Source organism: Archocentrus centrarchus, chromosome 13 (genome assembly GCF_007364275.1).
Source record: "Archocentrus centrarchus isolate MPI-CPG fArcCen1 chromosome 13, fArcCen1, whole genome shotgun sequence".
Taxonomy (NCBI): domain Eukaryota; kingdom Metazoa; phylum Chordata; class Actinopteri; order Cichliformes; family Cichlidae; genus Archocentrus; species Archocentrus centrarchus.
The window spans coordinates 32622275-32641758 of NC_044358.1; the positions used below are offsets into that span (position 1 = coordinate 32622275).

Here is a 19484-nt window from a genome sequence, read left to right on the forward strand (position 1 = left end):
TGTCTCAGTGTGGCAGGTGAGACACCATCTGGACCTGGAGCTTTGCGAGCTTTGACACTCCTGAACTGCTTTAGCACCTGGTCCTCCTGAATACAAAAGACTGTGGGGGTGGGGGATGAGGGGGACTCTGGGGTGGGAGTCCTTGATGATGTGGGCTTCTCTGAGGTGTGGGGAGTGGGGGAGGTTGGGGGGTGAATATTTGTGTTGACTGTATTGTAGTTGGGACTGGTGGAGGTGTGAAGGCTGCTGAACTGACCATCAAAACGACAATAGAACTCGTTCAGTCTATTTGCAGTTTGTAGGTCGTCTGTGGAGTGGGGGGTTTTAGGCTTGTAGTTGGTAATCTGCCTAAAACCTTTCCATACAGAGGCCGCGTCGTTCTCTGAGATCTGCTGCTGTATATTCTCAGAGTGATGTGATCTAGCAGTGGCCACTTCCTTGCTAAACCTGTACTTGGCCTCTTTGTAGCAGTCTTTGTCCCCACTTTTAAAAGCCTCCCTCTTCTCTATCCACAGCTGCTTCAGTTTGGGAGTAAACCAGGGTTTGTCACTGTTATAACACACCCTGGTGCGTGATGGCACAATGCTGTCCTCGCAGAAGTGGATATACGAGGTTACAGTGTCCGTGTAGTCATCCAGACTGTCACAGGCAGCCCTCATTGAGTCCCAGTCTGTAGTTTCGAAGCATGTGCGGAGCTCCTCCACAGCCTCACGGGTCCACTGCTTTGTTGTCCTCACCACAGGTTTTGAGAGCTTCAGCCTCTGTCTGTACGCGGGGATCAGGTGGATCATGTCGTGGTCAGAGAGGCCGAGTGCAGCGCGGGGCACTGCGTGATAAGCCCCGCTTATCGTGCTGTAGCAGTGGTCTAGTGTCTTCTCCTCTCTGGTCGGACATGTGATATATTGTTTATATTTGGGAAGTTCCTGTCTCAGGCTGGCTTTTAAAGTCCCCAAGTACGATGATAAGAGAGTCCGGGTATGTCCGCTCCATGCACAGAATCTGCTCTGTGAGCGCGCACTGGGCCTCGTGCACGTCCGCGTCCGGCGGGATGTAAACAGCAGCCAGTATGAATGAAGCGAACTCCCGCGGAGAGTAAAACGGTTTACAGTGAATGAAAAGATATTCCAGTGAGGGAGAGCAGTGCTTAGCAATCACTGTCACATCCGTACACCAGCCACTAATATATATATATATTATCCCATTTACCTTAATGGAAATCCAAATTTGTCCACTGATCGCTGGAAGAAGGCAAGGGCTGTTGAGGACAAATTGTTGTTTGCAGCACAGAGGTACATGATCTACAGAAAATGGAAACAGAACATACCGTTTTCTTTCTTAAACGGTGCTGTCAAATTATGGTTTGAGTGCTTTTTGGAAGGTGCCCTCAAATAAAATGTATTATTATTATTACCTTTCTTGAAAAACCATCAATGCCACCGAAGATGACAATGTTGTACCTGTGTAGACAAAATATAAATTGCTGGAGGTTATATCACATCTTTCACACAGAGCAGGTGAAGATCATATTTTAATTGCACTCTTTTTAACAAATTAAACAATACACACCAAACGAGTTTTTGGTTGGTGTCGACGTGCACCAGGGATTTTGGACCAGGAACTGAGTAGGTGCGCCGCACAACACATCCTAGCTGAGTCATCCCGCAAAGGATGCCAACAGTATTTACACAGTGCATGGAGGCCCACACGCTCTCCCACTGAACTCGAAACCCTCTGGCCTGCAAGGTTCCCTTAACCAAGCGACACCCAGCATGAGGCATGTCTTTTTTAATGTCAGATACCAAATGGTCCAACTCTGTGTCTGAACAGGTGCTGTAGATTGCTCTGACAGAGAAGCCAGACTCTCCATTCTTCTGTAGATAGTACGGGTGGACACCCCCAGTAGGTTGGCAATACATGGCACTGGAAGACCTTGGTTCAGAAGATGTAAAAGGGTATCTGAAGATATATCAAGTCTTGCACGACCAATTACTCCGTGGGAAACCTGAACAGACACTGTATGGATTTGATTTTGTCTTTCTTCCACAACTAAGATATACAAGTCTGTGAGCGCAGTCACTATAGCCTCAGGGATATTAATCTGATCACCCAGAGCACTCAAAAGAACAACCTCCTGGGAGCACACAAACTCAAGGTAATCCAGGTTGAGTGGCTGCTGATTCACAACATCCTGAATACGTGTATGAAGCCTCTGCAGTATGCTTTGTGCTAGCATTTCCTAAAGAGGAGATAAGGGACAGAAAATGTTTTTTTTAATTAGGCCCGAGCCAACCGAAGGGTTGGCGAGGAGCCTATAGTGATTGTAAGGGGGGGGCGGTGCAAAAATGGGGGCGGTCGCATGGGACGCGGTCGCAAGTGACCCCGGACCTCATGAGGACGTGCGTCATGTCGAGACGTTTCCGAAAAGGTATATATGAGGGTGACAGGAAAAGCGGAATATTGGATTTGTTAGTGTTAGTCATTATTGTTCCGGTTCTTCTTTCTTTTTCTTTCTGCCAGTTTGACCTCAAATTTGACCCCCTGAACATATACGAAAACTCACCATTTTGGGTACAGATGCCAGGTCTGGTGAAAAATTAATTTTTTTAATGTCGCCAAGAGCAAACTCTAAAAGGAGGCTCCACGGCGCCCCCCCGGAAAAGTCAATTTTTCGGCTTCCTATGGGAGAGGCCAAAATCAACTTTGACGTAGAACCACGAAATTCGTGTCACACACAGATCATGTCCAGACAAGCAAAAAATCCTCTTGGAGCACCCCCACTCAACGAACAGGAAGTCAGCCATCTTGGCCTGATCTTTGACCTTTTCCAAGTCAGCGATTTTCCACGCCTCGTATTTTAAACATGTCCTCCTAGGGCATTATACCTACAGTCACCAAAATTGTTCAGCATAATCTACACAAGTAGGACATTAAAAAGTTATTCATGGTTTTGTAGAATATTAAACGGTGTTCTCACAAGGGGGCACTGAACTTGGCCTTCTTTTTGGCCTTTTTTACCCTCACCTTTTCTGTCATCACGCGTGCATGGCTTGCCCGATTCGTCCCAAACTTTAATAACTTATGTACAGACCTGCCGTGAATCCATAAATGGAGAAACAATGGCAATTCCTGCTATAGCACCCCCTACATAATCAAACTAAAATTTACATGCAGTTCCAAAATTTTAGTTACTCCTAGAATTGTGAAATTTAGTTTACACATTCTGTATATGACCCTGATCAAAAAAGTCAATCAGACCCATGCCTCATTTTGCACCCCGACCCCGTAACCACGCCCCTAATTCCCCATTGGTTTTCAATGGAAAACCTAACTTTCTGCATGACACACTTTATTCCGGTATTTTGAGCTGTATATTGACCACAAACATTTCCAGTGAAGCCCATGATGATGTTACACTGCAGAGGGGCGTGGCCCTGGTGCCATGGCGAGCTTCGATCCTTCGCCATGACATTTCGATTGCCTCTCATTCTCATACACTTTGTCTGATTGCCCTCAAACTTCACAAGTGTGATAAGGGCCCACCCCTGAAGACATCCAGGTGACATTATTGAATGCAGCGATGGGGCCCCTAGTGGAACAGGAAGATGCTCTAATTCAAACAGTCATTGTCCAATCTGCACCAAACTTCATAAGTGTGATAAGGATCCACTCCTGAACACATGCACGACATTATACAATGCCAGTTGCAGCGCCACCTACTGGAAAGGTGTGCAATAACAGCTGTAACTCGGGTTTTACATTCGGCAAAAGAAAGGGCTCGTTGGGGGTTTGTGAGACTTGCATGTGGCTCGCTGGGGGTTTGCGGTGCTCGCAGGCGGCTGTCTGGGGGTTTGCGGAGCTTGTATGTGGCTTGCTGGGGGTTCGCGGAGGCTTGCAGGCGGCTTGCGCGGGGTTTGGCGGGCGCGCAGGCGGCGAGGGCCTTTAACGCCGCTTGCGGCTTTAATTCTGTATATAACAGGTTTCCAAATAGAAAAAAATATATATATTCAGTTTGCATATGATTCACAACTTTTTTAAAAACTTTTTTGGTAACTATACTTGGTTTAAAAGTAATGTTTCGTACTCGCAGAGAAACTGTTTCGTACTCGTAGAGAAACTGTTTCGTACTCGCAGAAAAGCTGTTTTGTATTCGAGGAGAGATCATTTTATGTTCAAGGACAGTTTGTAAAATATGTTTTGTGTGTGCGATGTCCGAGGACAGTTTGTAAAACAGGTTTTATTTGTGTGCAGCATGTTTTCTTTGCGTAAAACAGGTTTTATTTGTGTGCAACCTTTTGGCAGGAAATTAACTCCATAAAAAACGATCCTAAATGACAGTGTTGCAACATTTAATAGGAAACTGGTTCAACTGGTAAATCTGTCAAAACTTTTGTGTGTGTGTGTGTATATGTGTGTGTCTGCTTGTGACTCTTGAAAATCCAGAAAGATATAGAGAACATTTTATTCCCATGACTAAGTGTTATGTGTGCAGGGGTGTGTGTGTTGTGGTATGCAAATTGTCTGTGCAGGTGCCTTGGTTGTGATTGGTGCCTGCAGACTTGGCTGCGGTTGAGGGTCATGCCCTATCTAGGAGCAGAAAGAGGAACATCATTTGTGCCCCAAGCTTCCAACCAGCCACCATTGTAAGCGAGTGTTCTGTTCCAGAGTGGGTAGGGGTGAGCCACCAGTTTGGTTACTCAGTTTCCTCCTGTGTTGGTTATAGGTAGGGAGGTAAGACTGTGTTTTTTTTTTGTTGTTGTTGTTTCTTTTGATTTAGGTCAGACGCCGGATTATGGTAGATTTTAGTTCCTGTTTTGTTTATTGTTTTTGCCTTGCCTCACCCTGATGTGAATCACTCTGTGTGTTTTGTGTCTGTGTGAACAAATTAGTCATTGCTGGTATTTTTACAAGACAATTGTTGTGTGGCTGCTTGGGTCTTGGGGGCAAATGGTGTTTTCTTATTCATGTTGCGTGCTCCGGGCCCCTAGATGGGTCGTAACACTAAGATATAACAGATCTTAGATTGACATAATCAAAGCCATCCAGTGTGACAGCGCTGCAACATTTGTTTGCAATGTTTGTTTAATTATGACCAAGCTAACAGCTCTTAATAATATCTTTAGTATTTATGTATAATCACATACGTTTTTATATCGGCAAATATCAAGAGCAACCACTCAGCAGCACTAAAATAATTATAATAAATTTGATGTTTGTTCAACTTTAAAAAAACACTGATAAATATGGAAAATTAACCAAAATCTAATTCATTGTACTGGTAAAGTGGTTTATGACATAAAATGAAAATTTTAACATTTTCATTCAACTTCAAGGGCTGTTTGAGTATTCACACTTGGTGTTAAGAATACAATACAATCAGATTTAGGTTAAGATTGGGATGACTAAATGTTAATTATTGCCTACATGTCCTCATAAAGAGAGAAAGATAGCATGTGTGTGTATACCTGACACCTGAATAATATGTATCTGTGGTCTGTGGAGGTGGTACCACTCAGGGGTATAAAGTATAACGTGTCGCAGGACTACTTTCTCTCCTATGCCAGTTCGGACACTTTGGTCATTTGCAATATTTGGCCTTTGAATTTACAAGACTCCACTCAGAATTGTAATCATCTGTTCACTTTCTCCATCACCAGCATGCCTCTTCAGTTTGAACCTATGCTTATCATTGCTGAAATTGGACAAAACCACCAGGGAGACATTGAGATTGCTAAGTTGAACTAGGAGTGTAGGAGTGGTGCTCACATTACAATAGTACATCTTTAACGTCATTTCTCCAAGTCAAGCCAGCTTTCTTGGCTGAGAAACAGCAACTCTGACTTCGTGTTAATGTGCTCTTTATGCTTGTTCCTTGGGAAACCTTTGCCTTTGTGAGTATTCGTGAATGTTCTAGCACATCAATTAAAGTTTATATACCGAAATAATTATAAAATATAATTTATATATGTGTGTTTTTAGTTTCCGAAGTGTTTCCGAATGTAGCACAGGATATATTTGTAACAGTTTGTAATTCATTGTTCTTCTTATTTCTGTATTTTTAGTTACAAAGAAAAAAGAAAGATATTAAAAGAGAACCTCCATTAGATACAAGAAAAGCAAGCCTTGTGTGGAGCTATCTTCATTTTGTTCGCTGGCTGTCTAGCAGCATACTGGCTCACATGTTGTGAGGACAGCACAGCGATAGTAAAAATAATTATGGCGTATGTGATGTCTTTAATGTAAAGACATTATTAAGTTAAGAAATCAGTTCATTGTTAATTAATAAATAGGTTTAATTCATTGTAAATCAGTTTTAAGTAGTGTTCTGAGAAATTATCAGAGTGAGATATCTGTATGTTGCCTTTTCTTTGTGGTGACTGTTGGAGTAGGAGTGGTGCTCTCATCACAATAGTACATCTTTAACGTCTTTTCTCCAACGGTAAAAAGCCAAGCCAGCTAATTAAAAATAATTACGGCGTAATTCCACATAACTAAAATTTACTTACAGGATAGTTACGCCCTAAGTGCGGGCCTTCAAAGAAAGTGTTACCGGTAAATCTAAAAATCACAGAGACCAATCTGTCATTAAACATCATTAAGTGCATGTGATGTCATTTTCAAATGTAGAGGTCGTGAATTACTTCATGTGAAAAATAAGAGAAAAAGTGTTACAAAGAGAAGTGGCTTCTTACTATAAACTAGATCTGGTAGAAAAACCATCCTAAATGACAGTGTTGCAACATTTAATGGAAACTGGTTCAAGTGGTAAAACTGTCCAAACTTTTGAGTTGGAGTTCAGTGGGAGAGGGTGCGGGCCTCCATGCACCGTGTAAATACTGTTGGCATCCTTTGCCGGATGACTCAGCTAGGATGTGTTGTGCGGCGCACCTACTCAATTCCTGGTCCAGTGTTGCAACATTTAATGGGAAACTGGTTCAACTGGTAAAACTGTCAAAACTTTTGTGTGTGTGTGTGTGTGTGGGTGTGTGTGTGTGTGTGTGTGTGTGTGTGTGTGTGTGTGTGTGTGTGTGTGTGTGTGTGTCTGCTTGTGACTCTTGAAATTCCAGAAAGATATAGAGAACATTTTTATTCCCATGAGTAAGTGTTATGTGTGCAAGGGTGTGTGTGTGTTGTGGTATGCAAATTGTGCAGGTGCCTTGGTTGCGATTGGTGCCTGCAGACTTGGCTGCGGTTGAGGGCCAGCTAATTAAAAATAATTACAGCGTAATTCCACATAACTAAAATTTACTTACAGGATAGTTTACGCCATAAGTGCGGGCCTTAAAGGAAAGTGTTACCGCTAAATCTAAAAATCACAGAGACCAGTCTGTCATTAATCATCATTAAGTGCATGTGATGTCATTTTCAAATGTAGAGGTCGTGAATTACTTAATGTGAAAAATAAGAGAAAAAGTGTTACAAAGAGAAGTGGCTTCTTACTATAAACTAGAATCTGGTAGAAAACCATCCTAAATGACAGTGTTGCAACATTTAATGGGAAACTGGTTCAACTGGTAAAACTGTCCAAACCAGGGTTATTATAGTTAACGAAAACGGAACGAAATAACGAAAACTGAAATTGAAAAAACATTGTCGTTAACGAAATAAATAAAAACTAAAATTAAAAGGAAGAAACGACAACTAAGTAAAACTGAATTGTGAGTTTACAAAACTAACTAAAACTAACTGAAATTATAGTTATTGTTATTTTTTCAAAAGTCTTGTGGATTGATATGAAATCATTTTTTTCCTCTCTCCGAGTTTAAGCTCGGAACGCCGTCGGGCAAATGGGTGCGCATGTGCGTGCGTGCGCACACCGCGCTGCTCCTCAGAGAGTCCCATGTGGACTGTTTTTTTTTTTTGTTTTTTTTTACTATGATAGCACAGATAGCAGCGAGTGTCTTGTTGTGGATGATGAAAAATGTACGGAACACTTCCTAGTCAGGAAAAAAAACACCAACATCAAAGTAGACCTGAGAAGCGCACACAAGGCAGCTACGGAAACCGCTCTCATCCTACAAGGCAACCTGGCCTCCACCTCCAGAGAAACGTGACTACTCGTCGGGTCAACGCAGCCACAACGTTGTGTTTAGTCCTTGTGCGTTTCCGGCTACTTTATCAGTCAGATAATAATCAGGACTAATAATCAAAGCATCAATATAAGGACTCACAAATGTCAGCAAATTCCTGAGGGAGCTGCTGAAACTATGGGAATGGACGTGAAGAAATGAAGAAAGTGAAAAAAACGGGACAAATATGTTTGCACCCTAAAAACTGAGCACAAAGAGCAAGGACCAAAAAAAAAACCCAGCACACAACCACAAGGTAATTAACACACGCAATCCAGCTATACATGCATAATGCGGACATGAGGTCGGACACTTCCGTAGGCTACATAGGCCGCAAAGACCCTGCAAGTCTAATCAGCGAGCATCTAACCAAGCTAGCTCCAAAACAGACGCAGCATCAGGTGGTGAGAACATCAGGATGCAGCTGGATTTGAGCTTTGACTCCTTCAAGGAGTTTGTTTTTGTCAAACACCCATGTAGCTGTTATTAATCTGCTGCACTGAGGCTGAACTTTATTGGGAGTTTATTGTAGAATTTATCGAGTTTTGGAGTTCATATTGTTTGCAGTTTCTCCCTGTTGATGTTCATGTGTGTCCTTAATATTAACACACATTTAGCATGTAGTTCTGCTGTCTGTGAACAGTTGGTTGCTGAATTTATTTCTTTAAAGGGTATCTTTAAAGCGTACCTGATTAAGTATGAAAATACTAAAACTAATACTGAAACTAACTAAAACTAAGCATAAAACCAAAAATAAAAACTAATCAAAACGAGCAAAACCACTCTGAAAACTAATTAAAACTAACTGAATTAGAGAAAAAAAGTAAAAACTAATTAAAACTAAACTATAATGTAAAATCCAAAACTATTATAACCCTGGTCCAAACCTTTGTGTGTGTGTGTGTGTGTGTGTGTGTGTCTGCTTGTGACTCTGAAATTCCAGAAAGATATAGAGAACATTTTATTCACATGACTAAGTTTTATGTGTGCAAGGGTGTGTGTGTTGTGGTATGCAAATGGTCTGTGCAGGTGCCTTGGTTTGCGATTGGTTCCTGCAGACTTGGCTGCGGTTGAGGGTCATGCCCTATCTAGGAGCAGAAAGAGGAACATCATTTGTGCCCCAAGCTTCCAACCAGCCACCATTGTAAGCGAGTGCTCTGTTCCAGAGTGGGTAGGGGCGAGCCACCAGTTGGTTACTCAGTTTCCTCCTGCGTTGGTTATAGGTAGGGAGGTAAGACTGTGTTTTTTTTTTTTTTGTTTTTTTTTTATTTAGGTCAGACGCCGGATTACGGTAGATTTTAGTTCCTGTTTTGTTTATTGTTTTTGCCTTGACTCACCCTGATGTGAATCACTGTGTGTTTCGTGTCGTGTGAACAAATAAGTCATTGCTGGCATTTTTACAAGACAATTGTTGTGTGGGGCTGCTTGGGGTCTTGGGGGCAAATGTGTTTTCTTATTCATGTTGCGTGCTCCGGGCCCCTAGATGGGTCGTAAACACTAAGATATAACAGATCTTAGATTGACATAATCAAGCCATCCAGTGTGACAGCGCTGCAACATTTGTTTGCAATGTTTGTTTAATAATGACCCGGGTCGGGGTGGCCATCGGGAGGTTTTGGGACGTTTCCCGAACGGCCGGTCGTTTCTCAGGCCAAACCGGCCGGTGATCAGTTTTTTTTTTTTTTTCTTTTTTACCCAGTTAAGCACAGCAGCCACAAGTGCAGACAGTAAAGATCGGTCGGAGCTGGCTCTTTGAAGTGAATGACAGGAGCTGGCTCTTCACTGAGAGCCCAGCCAGCACATCAGAGGTGACGGCGAGACACTCATACCTACCTGTCAAGTCTCTCGTTTTGGCCGGAAAACTCCCGTATTTTACCCCTCTGTCCTGCCGTCTTCCCGTATTATTATTTACCCGTAAATTTCCCGTATTTTAATATTTTATATATTTTTAAAAAGTATTCCTCTGCCGCTCCAAACTGAATTGTCAGTAGCCTCGCGAGAACTGCCACCTGCAGTAGCCTGGGGTGGCAGTTCTCGGAAGGTTAGTGCCGACAGCCTGAACATCCCCGTAAAAACAAATGCACCTCGGTGCCGTGTTTTGTGTACATAAAGCCTTCTAACTGCGTCTCCGTACGCTTTGGCATCGCCCAGACCTCACTTTGTCTCCACCCCCTAACCCCCGAACCTCACTTAAACACCGAGCCTGCCCACCCGCTTTCTTCCGCTCCCATCCCCGGTCCTCGCTTCGGCCTTTGAGAGAGGCTACAGCGAGTGCTTACACAAGTTGGCAACAGTGGCCCAGATAAAGGAGGAGGGTTGAACGTAACTAACAGTCGCACCCTACAGTGTTTTCGTTAAATCTGATATTCTAACATTAAACCATACGGGACAAAAATTGATCTATGTAATGAGGGTCTAGGCAAAGCATTAAAGTTATTAAAGTTCATTTGTAGTTCTAAACATATTTAGGGTGTTTTTTTTCTTTACTTTTTGTCTCTCCAAAGATGTTTTTCCTCTCTCCCTCAGCCTCGACTGCAACTACAGTATATGAACAATTATGCAAATTAGGCGATGACGTCACAGCAACTTATATTTCAGCAGCGTAAAATTTCCCGTATTTTTAAATAGAAGATTTGACAGGTCTGAAGACACCAGACTGGGGCGGGGACTTGAGGGGGGGGGGGGGGGGGGGGGGGTGCGATCGTATAGAAGGCCTCTCCAAAGCAAGCTCCCGGGCTGAATTTCAACCCCAGCCCGCCCCTGATTATGACCAAGCTAACAGCTCTTAATAATATCTTTAGTATTAATTTATGTATAATCACATACATTTTTATATCGGCAAATATCAAGAGCAACCACTCAGCAGCACTAAAATAATTATAATAAATTTGATGTTTGTTCAACTTTAAAAAAAACACTGATAAATATAGAAAATTAACCAAAATCTAATTCATTGTACTGGTAAAGTGGTTTATGACATAAAATGAAAACTTTAACATTTTCATTAAACTTCAAGGGCTGTTTGAGTATTCAGAAGAAAGAAAGAGCTTTATTTGTCACATACATTTACATGCAGTGAAATTCATTCTCTGCATTTAACCCATCACACACATGGAGTATGTAGTACACACAGCACAGCATGGAGCAGGGGCAGCCAAAGGGCGCCCGGGGAGCAACCTGGGGGGTGGGCTTGCTCAGGGGACCCACAGTGATGCCAGCCCGAGGATTTGAACCAGGGTCCATCTCAATGATGAAACCATCTTCTTCTCCCCTAGGCCACCACTCCAGGCTCTTTCTTTTTTTTTTTTTTTTTTTTTTTTTTTTTTTTTTTTAAAGACTTTTTTTTCAGACTTGGTGTTAAGAATACAATACAATCAGATTTAGGTTAAGATTGGGATGACTAAATGTTAATTATTGCCTACATGTCCTCATAAAGAGAGAAAGATAGCATGTGTGTGTGTATACCTGACACCTGAATAATATGTATCTGTGGTCTGTGGAGGTGGTACCACTCAGGGGTATAAAGTATAACGTGTCGCAGGACTACTTTCTCTCCTATGCCAGTTCGGGACACTTTGGTCATTTGCAAATTTGGCCTTTGAATTTACAAGACTCCACTCAGAATTGTAATCATCTGTTCACTTTCTCCATCACCAGCATGCCTCTTCAGTTTGAACTATGTCCCGGCAGAATGATCGGTGGCTCCGATCCATGCTTTATCATTGCTGAAATTGGACAAAACCACCAGGGAGACATTGAGATTGCTAAGAAAATGATCAAGATGGCAAAGGTAAATTAAGTATGTGAAACTTTGGCTATAAAGTGCTGTTAAAAACTATCTTTGTAAAAATACCACTTTCATCTCTTCTCTCATCAGGAATGTGGTGCTGATTGTGCCAAATTCCAAAAAAGTGAATTAGAACACAAATTCAGCAAAGCGAGCCTTGGAGCGCCCTTACAATTCCAAGCACTCCTGGGGGAAAAACATACGGTGACCACAAGCGTCATTTGGAGTTCAGCCATGATCAGTACAGGGAATTGAAAAAGTATGCAGAAGACATTGGCATCTTTCTCACAGCCTCTGGCATGGATGAGGTACACAGAAAAAATTAAAAATTAATCCAGGGAACTGAATGAATGTCCAGTAAATGTCACTTTAATTATGCTTAATCCACAGGGACAGTATGATACATAACAGTGTATGTGTATTGATGCATTGCCATATTCCTTAAACTTTCAATACAAGAAGTCATACACACAACTCCAGGAGCCACTGCATCAGGGGATCATGTGGTTCTATTACTTTGTTTGCTTGTTGTTGTTGTTTGTTTGTTTTTTTTTTGTTTTTTTGGGGGGGGGGGGGTAATTACCTTTATCCTGTGTAGAAACATTTCTGTCCTTTTGTAGTGGTCACTTCCAAGATAACGATGCCCCAATCCATAGAACACAAGGAAATCACTCAAAAACTTGATGAAAATGATGTCTCATATGCTCTGGCCTACACAGTTGTAAGCTATTTGAACACCTATGAGAGATATTGGCCAAAGGCAATATCTTTTTGAAAATAATGTTCAGTCCCTCCACTAGCACTCTAGAGATTTTGGAAAGTCAGTGCAAAGGCACAGTGAAGCTATTCTGCCAGTATGTGTTAGCCCAACACTGTAATAATAGGCTATACTTTATCCGGGCTTTCTTTTGTTATGGGTCTGAATAATTCAGTGTGTATATGCATCTGATATTCATAGATGGCTGTGGAGTTCCTTCATGAGTTGGATGTGCCCTTCTTCAAAGTTGCCTCGTGTGATGCAAACAACTTCCCATATCTGGAGAAAACTGCCAAAAAAGGTACAAGCCTTTTTGTGATTAACTTCAAATCACTCTTACCTGAACTGACATAGGAAACAAGAAACATTGTTGCAGCGTTTGTGCAGTGCACTTTATAGCTGACCTCACCTTATGGGTGTGGTCCTGGCAAAAAAAAAAAACCCTCACTTTATTGCTGATAGAGACTTTATTTAAAAGTTGAAATAGTGAACAGCACAGCAAAACAACATTATGTGTAAATAAATTACAAATACTGCTGCATTGAGTTTTTGTAAGAATACCACCCTCTTCTCTTTTCTTCTCTTCCAAAACTTCAGTTTTTTGTCTACTCTGTTATAATATGTTAATTTTATAGTTATGTATTTAACTACATACCTTAGATCCATAACCATCTGTACAGTTATTGGTATACACATAACATTTGTCAATGTCAGGGCGACCCATGGGATATCCACTGGGATGCAGTCCATGGAAACCAATACGTTGTGTCTACAAGACAGTAAAGAAGCACAACCAGAACTTCACTTTCCTGCAGTGCACTAGCGCTACCCTCTGGACCCTAAGGATGTCAACCTCAGTGTAATCAGGGTAAGCTGAGTCAGTAATTTCCGATTTACTGACTGTTCCGGTTAAAACAAGTAAAATAATCAGTGTGTCATTATATGCTTTTATTGTAATATGTTTTCTTCACTCTGCTAGCTTAGCCTGTTATAAGGTCAATTGACTCAGCATGTCTTCTAAGGTGTGCCTTCTGAAAGGGCCTAAATTAATGCCACATTATACATGCCATATTTAAATGGTCCATTAAGAACATTAATGGTCTTCCAAAAAAGTAAATGTACCTTGGTTTGCTGAAAAAGAAAATCCTTCAAAACAAGCAGCTCATGTGTCTATGGAGCATTGGCAGTAGTTTCCAGCTGTCCAATTAGTGACCAGTGTTGTATCCATACGGGTAATCACACCACTTGTTGCGAAGGATTTAAACTGTATAAACCTTAAAGAACATTCCTTTCTGGAACATGGTGGACAGTCCCAAAGGAGGCGGGAATCAAATGAAATAGAATGTACTGGAGGGGCAGACTGTATGATATGACAGTTATGCTTACACAAACAGGAATTACATGCAACAAACAATAGTGCAATCATTTCTTACTCTTTGTTTGTTTTTTGTTTGTTGAAGAAATACCAGGAGGAATTCCCAGATGTTCCAATTGGATATTCTGGACATGAGAAGGGGATCTACATCAGTGTGGCTGCTGTGGCAATGGGAGCAAAGGTTATTGAACGCCATGTGACCCTGGATAAGACCTGGAAGGGAAATGACCACGAGGCATCCCTGGAGCCCGCCGAGCTGGCAGAGCTGGTCCGAGCAATCCGACTGGTGGAGACAGCAATGGATCACCTCTCAAGCAAATGTTACCATGTGAGAAGACCTGCATGATAAGGTCAGTTTGATTTATTTAGGATGAAATTCAGTAATATTATCACATTTTATATCATTAGCCAACCAATCATTCTTACTTTTGTTGATCTTTATTCTTCTAATTTAATTGAGCCATAGATTTTACATAAGAATCATAGTTTACCAATCATGAGTATATGATGTGAAAAAGTGGCAGAGCTCTTTTTTTTCATGTAGAGCTTATTATAGTGTGATACAGCTATAACCCATTGTCTGGACCTGGGAGGAGGGCTTTTTTTTCTTTCTTTTTTTTTTTTATACAAAGCCTGAATTCTAAATTGATAACCTTGAATTTGAAGTACATAGCCAAGACAGAAATTATATTCCTCACAGAAAATGCAGTATTTTTGGAAAAAAAAGTTAAGATAAGAGACTGGAAGTCAAGATTTCATCATCTTTGGTAGCCTGATCTTTTTCTGTTTCTTGCAAGTCTGCCAACTTCATTAAAGTGCAATACGAAATTATTGGGATCCCTTTGATACAACCACAATGTCTGTACTTCTCTTAACACAAGTTCTTTGGATTGGAATTTTTTAAAAACATTTCTCTGTTAGGATAGAGTCGGGATGGGTCCCCAGTGCATCACAATTAACACAGACAGACAGGCAGACAATGACACACTGTCACATCCACGCCCAGTTTAAAATGAACAATTAACCTAAAACGCATGTCATTGGACTTTGGAAGAAAATTCACAGGGGGAACTTACACACACACCAAACAGGTCATGATGGTGTTAAAACCAAATATCTTATTACTACAACAGTGCTAACCATTATAGAACCATGCTGTCCTACAGTGGGTTAAAATTACCATAAGTATTATTAGTATGCCAATTTTATTAGAAAAAACAAAGAGTAAACTTTTCTATAGATGGGATTTGGCAATAACTGACAAAATCTTGTTGTGAGATTGGTCATATAAAGTTGTTCCCATATAAATTTAAAATACCACTTTTTTATGTCTGATACCAATACCGATATTTTACATTTGGATATCGGCCAATACCGATATAAATCCGATATTAAAATTGATCAAGGGCATTTAAAAATATACATATATATAAAAAAAAAGAAGTCAACAGTCTCTCCACCACAAAATCAAAGTCTTTAGTTGTCCCCATACAAGACTAAGGACCAGGGCGGGCAGAGCTTTTTAGGCAGTGGCACCAAGCTCTGGAACTGTTTACCACTCCAGCTCCATTTAGCTGACTCTGTGGCGTCATTTAAAAAATAGTTTAAAACCTTTCTGTTTAACCAGGCTTTCTGGTTTCGGACTTTATTTTTATTATTTTTCTTTTAATATGGTAATGTTATGTTTTTAACATAGTGTTTTCTGGGGGTGGGGGGTGGGGCTGTGATATTGTGTTTTAATTATTGTACAGTGCTTTTCTGTCTGTGAAAAACACTATATAAATACACTTTACTTACTTACAACAATAACTATCACATGAATCCTGTTGCTTCTGTGTGAGAAGCATGTTGCAAATATCATTAGGGCTGCAACTATCGATTATTTTAGCAATTGTGTATTCTGTTTATATTGATTACCCAAGTAACTGGAATAAGAATACTTTTTTTCATATTAACAGTTCATCTGCATATTTTAACTTCCGTACTGCAGTTTTTCCCTGTGTGAAACAAACAGGGTGGATTTCTTCACTTACTGATACTGGTTACAGGGACGAAAAGGCTTCTTTTGGACACTAGAAAAACATTTCCTTCTGCTCCATCAGAGCTCACCGGCTCTGCCTCTTTCGCTTGTGCAGACAGACTGCACGTAAATCAGCTGACTGCTGCTGTTGCGTCATCAGTGTTCACGTGAAAAACTAGGGGCTGCGTGAGCGCAATCTTGTAATGCTTTATATCAGAAGCTATTCTCCTAAATACGTTTCTACTGCAGGTCTATATTTAGTCACAAATCAGGGATTAAAGTATCAAAAATATTTTGACGGCGAAGGGGTCCTTCCGGTACCGGACAGTCACTAGTGCTAATAGCTTCACTTGCTAGCAGTATGTCCGGGAGCTGAAGTAGAGAAAAAAAATAACAGCTGATTCTCAGCACCGCGAGCACAACATACAAACAAGGCAGAGAGCGGTGGAGGCGGAAAAACATGTCAGCGATGATCGCTCAGTGTCAAAGGAATCCGTCGCAGCGACGGAGGATCTGAGGGGGTTGTTTTCTAACTCCTGATCCCCCACTCCATTCCAGTAGGTGGTGGTAATGCAGCTCTAGCTGGTTTGGTCAACCGCAAACCCACAAGAAGAAGAAGATGACTGAGCCCTGTAATGCAGCTAATGTGAGCGAAACGTTATTTAATGTATCGGAATACATTTTTTATTTCTTTCCGATATCCGATCCAGTAATTTAGGCCAGTATCGGACCGATACCGATACTGAATATCGGATCGGCGCATCCCTACTATTTATATGTATTTTATTAATCTATCAGTGATTTCTATTTTATTTGTTTCCTCCACAGCTGGGCAAATCAGTGGTGGCTAAAGTGGACATTTCCAGTGGTAAGGTGCTGAGCCTGGACATGTTTGCAGTGAAGGTTGGTGAGCCAAAGGGCATCCCTCCAGAGAGAATGCAGCAGCTGGTGGGCAAGAAGCTCAAAGTGGATGTGAAGGAAGATGACAGCATCTTGGTAGACATGATAGAATAAAGAATCTTTCAAAACTGTTGGGAGAGAGTGGCAGGAAGATAGAGATGACTAGTAAAATGAATAAGAATGAGGTTGGCATACAGATAGAAACTGAACAGACAATTTTAGTGTGTGAACAGAGCTAGAAACCATGAATAAGGCAAGAAAATATGAACTTAAATGAAGATGAAGGAATTGTCATGTCTCTCCATGATTTGCACAAATTAAATAAGATAAATGTAAACACGCCTGCTCCTCAGAATTAGAATGTAAGCATATATCAGCTGCACAGCACGGTGGTGCAGTGGCTAGCACTGTTGCCTCAAAACAAGAAGGTCATGGGTCCAAACAACCACTTGCTAATGCTAATGTCTGTGTCACTAGCTACGATAGCAGCTAGTGACACAGGGTGATCAACAGGGTGTACTCTGCCTCTTGCCCTATAGGCTCTAGCCACCTGTGGCCCTGAAAGGCCAAGTGGAAGAAGATGGATGAACATATATCAGCTTAAGATGCTCTGTCTGTAAACTTCCATGCATTGTTTGTTCAGGAAGAAATGTTTACAGAAAACATATCTGATTATACAAACATTTTCCCCCAAAATGAGGAAGCAACTGTATATCCCATCTGTCAAAACGGAGACATGCAATGTACAAACACCTTCACTATTTTTGAGTGATCTTTCTCTGCTTCATTTTCCCAGCATATAATAGTAAGAAAATGCTAATATGTGTAGATTCCACAGCAATCATACACATAGTCTGCCACATCTGGTGTTTTTATATGCTTTACATATGGGGAAATTATTGTGGTCATGGATTCTGTAAAATGTATCTGTTAAATAAAGAAGGCCTGAAAAACATACAGTTCACATTGTTTCTATTCTGGAGTGATCTATCTCTCCCTATGTTCCCAGCATGTAAATATAACACAATGTGTGGTTCCACAGGCTTCACACCAGTTATACACACTTTGATTTACACAATCGGTAACATTTTATAATAACTACTATTAATCAAAAAATTAACAAAGTATTTAGATGCACATGTATATGTAAATAATTAACAAATGCAACTGTTTGTCAAGTTTATGCACACTGATTGATATTGTAATTGTTAATTCAGGCAGTTTTCTAGTTGTTAGTTAAATATTTTGTGCGACCTCATTAAAATTGAGGGCCATCTATGTCTTACAAAGCATTTATAAATGAAACTGGAAGGCCAGCAGTAACTCAAGACTGAAACAAGTCTCAGCTATCTTCACAAAAAAAAAAAAAATAATAAAAAAAGTTAACAGACTAAGCACAGGGTGATAAACAGCATACAAATAACTATTACAAGATGCAAACATCACACACTTCCTCCTACCTACTGGAATGTACAGTATGTGGGACGAGTGCCTGAACATGAAGGGTTTAGAGAGGAACTTGAGGAATTGAAGCCACAGCCACTTCCAACTTAAATATACTGAAGCTCTTTCAATTTAAATAAAACATGAATAAGGTTACTACAAAACAGCAGTAAATATTTCACAAAGCTTCAGAAACAAGTGTGAACAGGGGTTAAAGTGGGATTTGGAAAGTGGGGTAACCCTAAGTTTGGGTGTCGTGGTGCAGCGTGGGGAAAATAATTACTCAGAAATAAGTCAGAATGATTTGGGATTTGTTGTTCCAGGAGATTTTTCTTTGTGTACAGACTGTGATCAGCTGACCAGATGCTGCTCTTGGAAGTCAGACGTAGTCATTCATAAAAGGATTACAGTGTTTCTAGTGCCTAGAGACATTGTAAAGCTAGTATGTAAAGCTAGATTGGATTCAGTAAGTGAATCCAATCAGCATCATTACCTTAAAAAAATTTATGTCAGCTAAGTGAGTATCATCTTAAACTGTTAATGCTGGAAATTGTCTCTGGAATGTCTTTCAGAGTTTGGAATTTTAGCTAATTTTTTTTTAGTTAATTTTTTAAGAACAAATTTACAGCTGAGATCACTGTATATTAGAGTGTTGTTTAGAACAGCTGTTTTTAGTTTTTTGTTCTTTCTCTAAAAAACAAAAACAAGTTAATGTCTGTAATTCTGCTTAATTTTACTTTTGCAGATTGAAAGATTCAGGAACATGTATGATAAGAGTCATTGCATTGGCACTGTATGTGTGGGTTTCGCCTTGTAACCAAGTTGTCTGTTGTGGCCTCTAATTTCCCATGTTGAGGTTACATTTACTGCTGTTATACTTAGCATATTTTTACCTAACTAAATTAAATGGAATTGCTTCTTCTTTTCTTTTTTCTTTTGATGCTAGGTTACATTTATCCTGTGCTTGTATTACACTATGTACAGAAACAGTGGCTGCCATGCTATGCACCATCACAGCAAATAGTAATATGTGGTAGGCTATGTTTGAGGTGACTACTGCACATGTGCCTTTAAAATCACAACCTTAGATGTGTGGATTGAGGCATATGAGATATATGATGATGTGCTGTTATGAA

The 19484-nt window shown here is 40.6% G+C and overlaps 1 protein-coding gene across 1 annotated transcript; it reads left to right on the forward strand.

The window, feature by feature from the left end:
* The first annotated feature begins 9102 nt into the window (after positions 1-9102).
* On the forward strand, positions 9103-17867 carry LOC115791261 (sialic acid synthase-like). The gene is given in 11 exon segments (XM_030745435.1): positions 9103-9210; positions 11724-11856; positions 11944-12000; positions 12002-12043; positions 12045-12161; positions 12812-12911; positions 13325-13432; positions 13435-13478; positions 14071-14281; positions 14284-14339; positions 16834-17867. Coding segments are annotated over 11 exon segments (1119 nt in total). The 5' UTR covers positions 9103-9145; the 3' UTR covers positions 17020-17867.
* The last annotated feature ends 1617 nt before the right edge of the window (positions 17868-19484 follow it).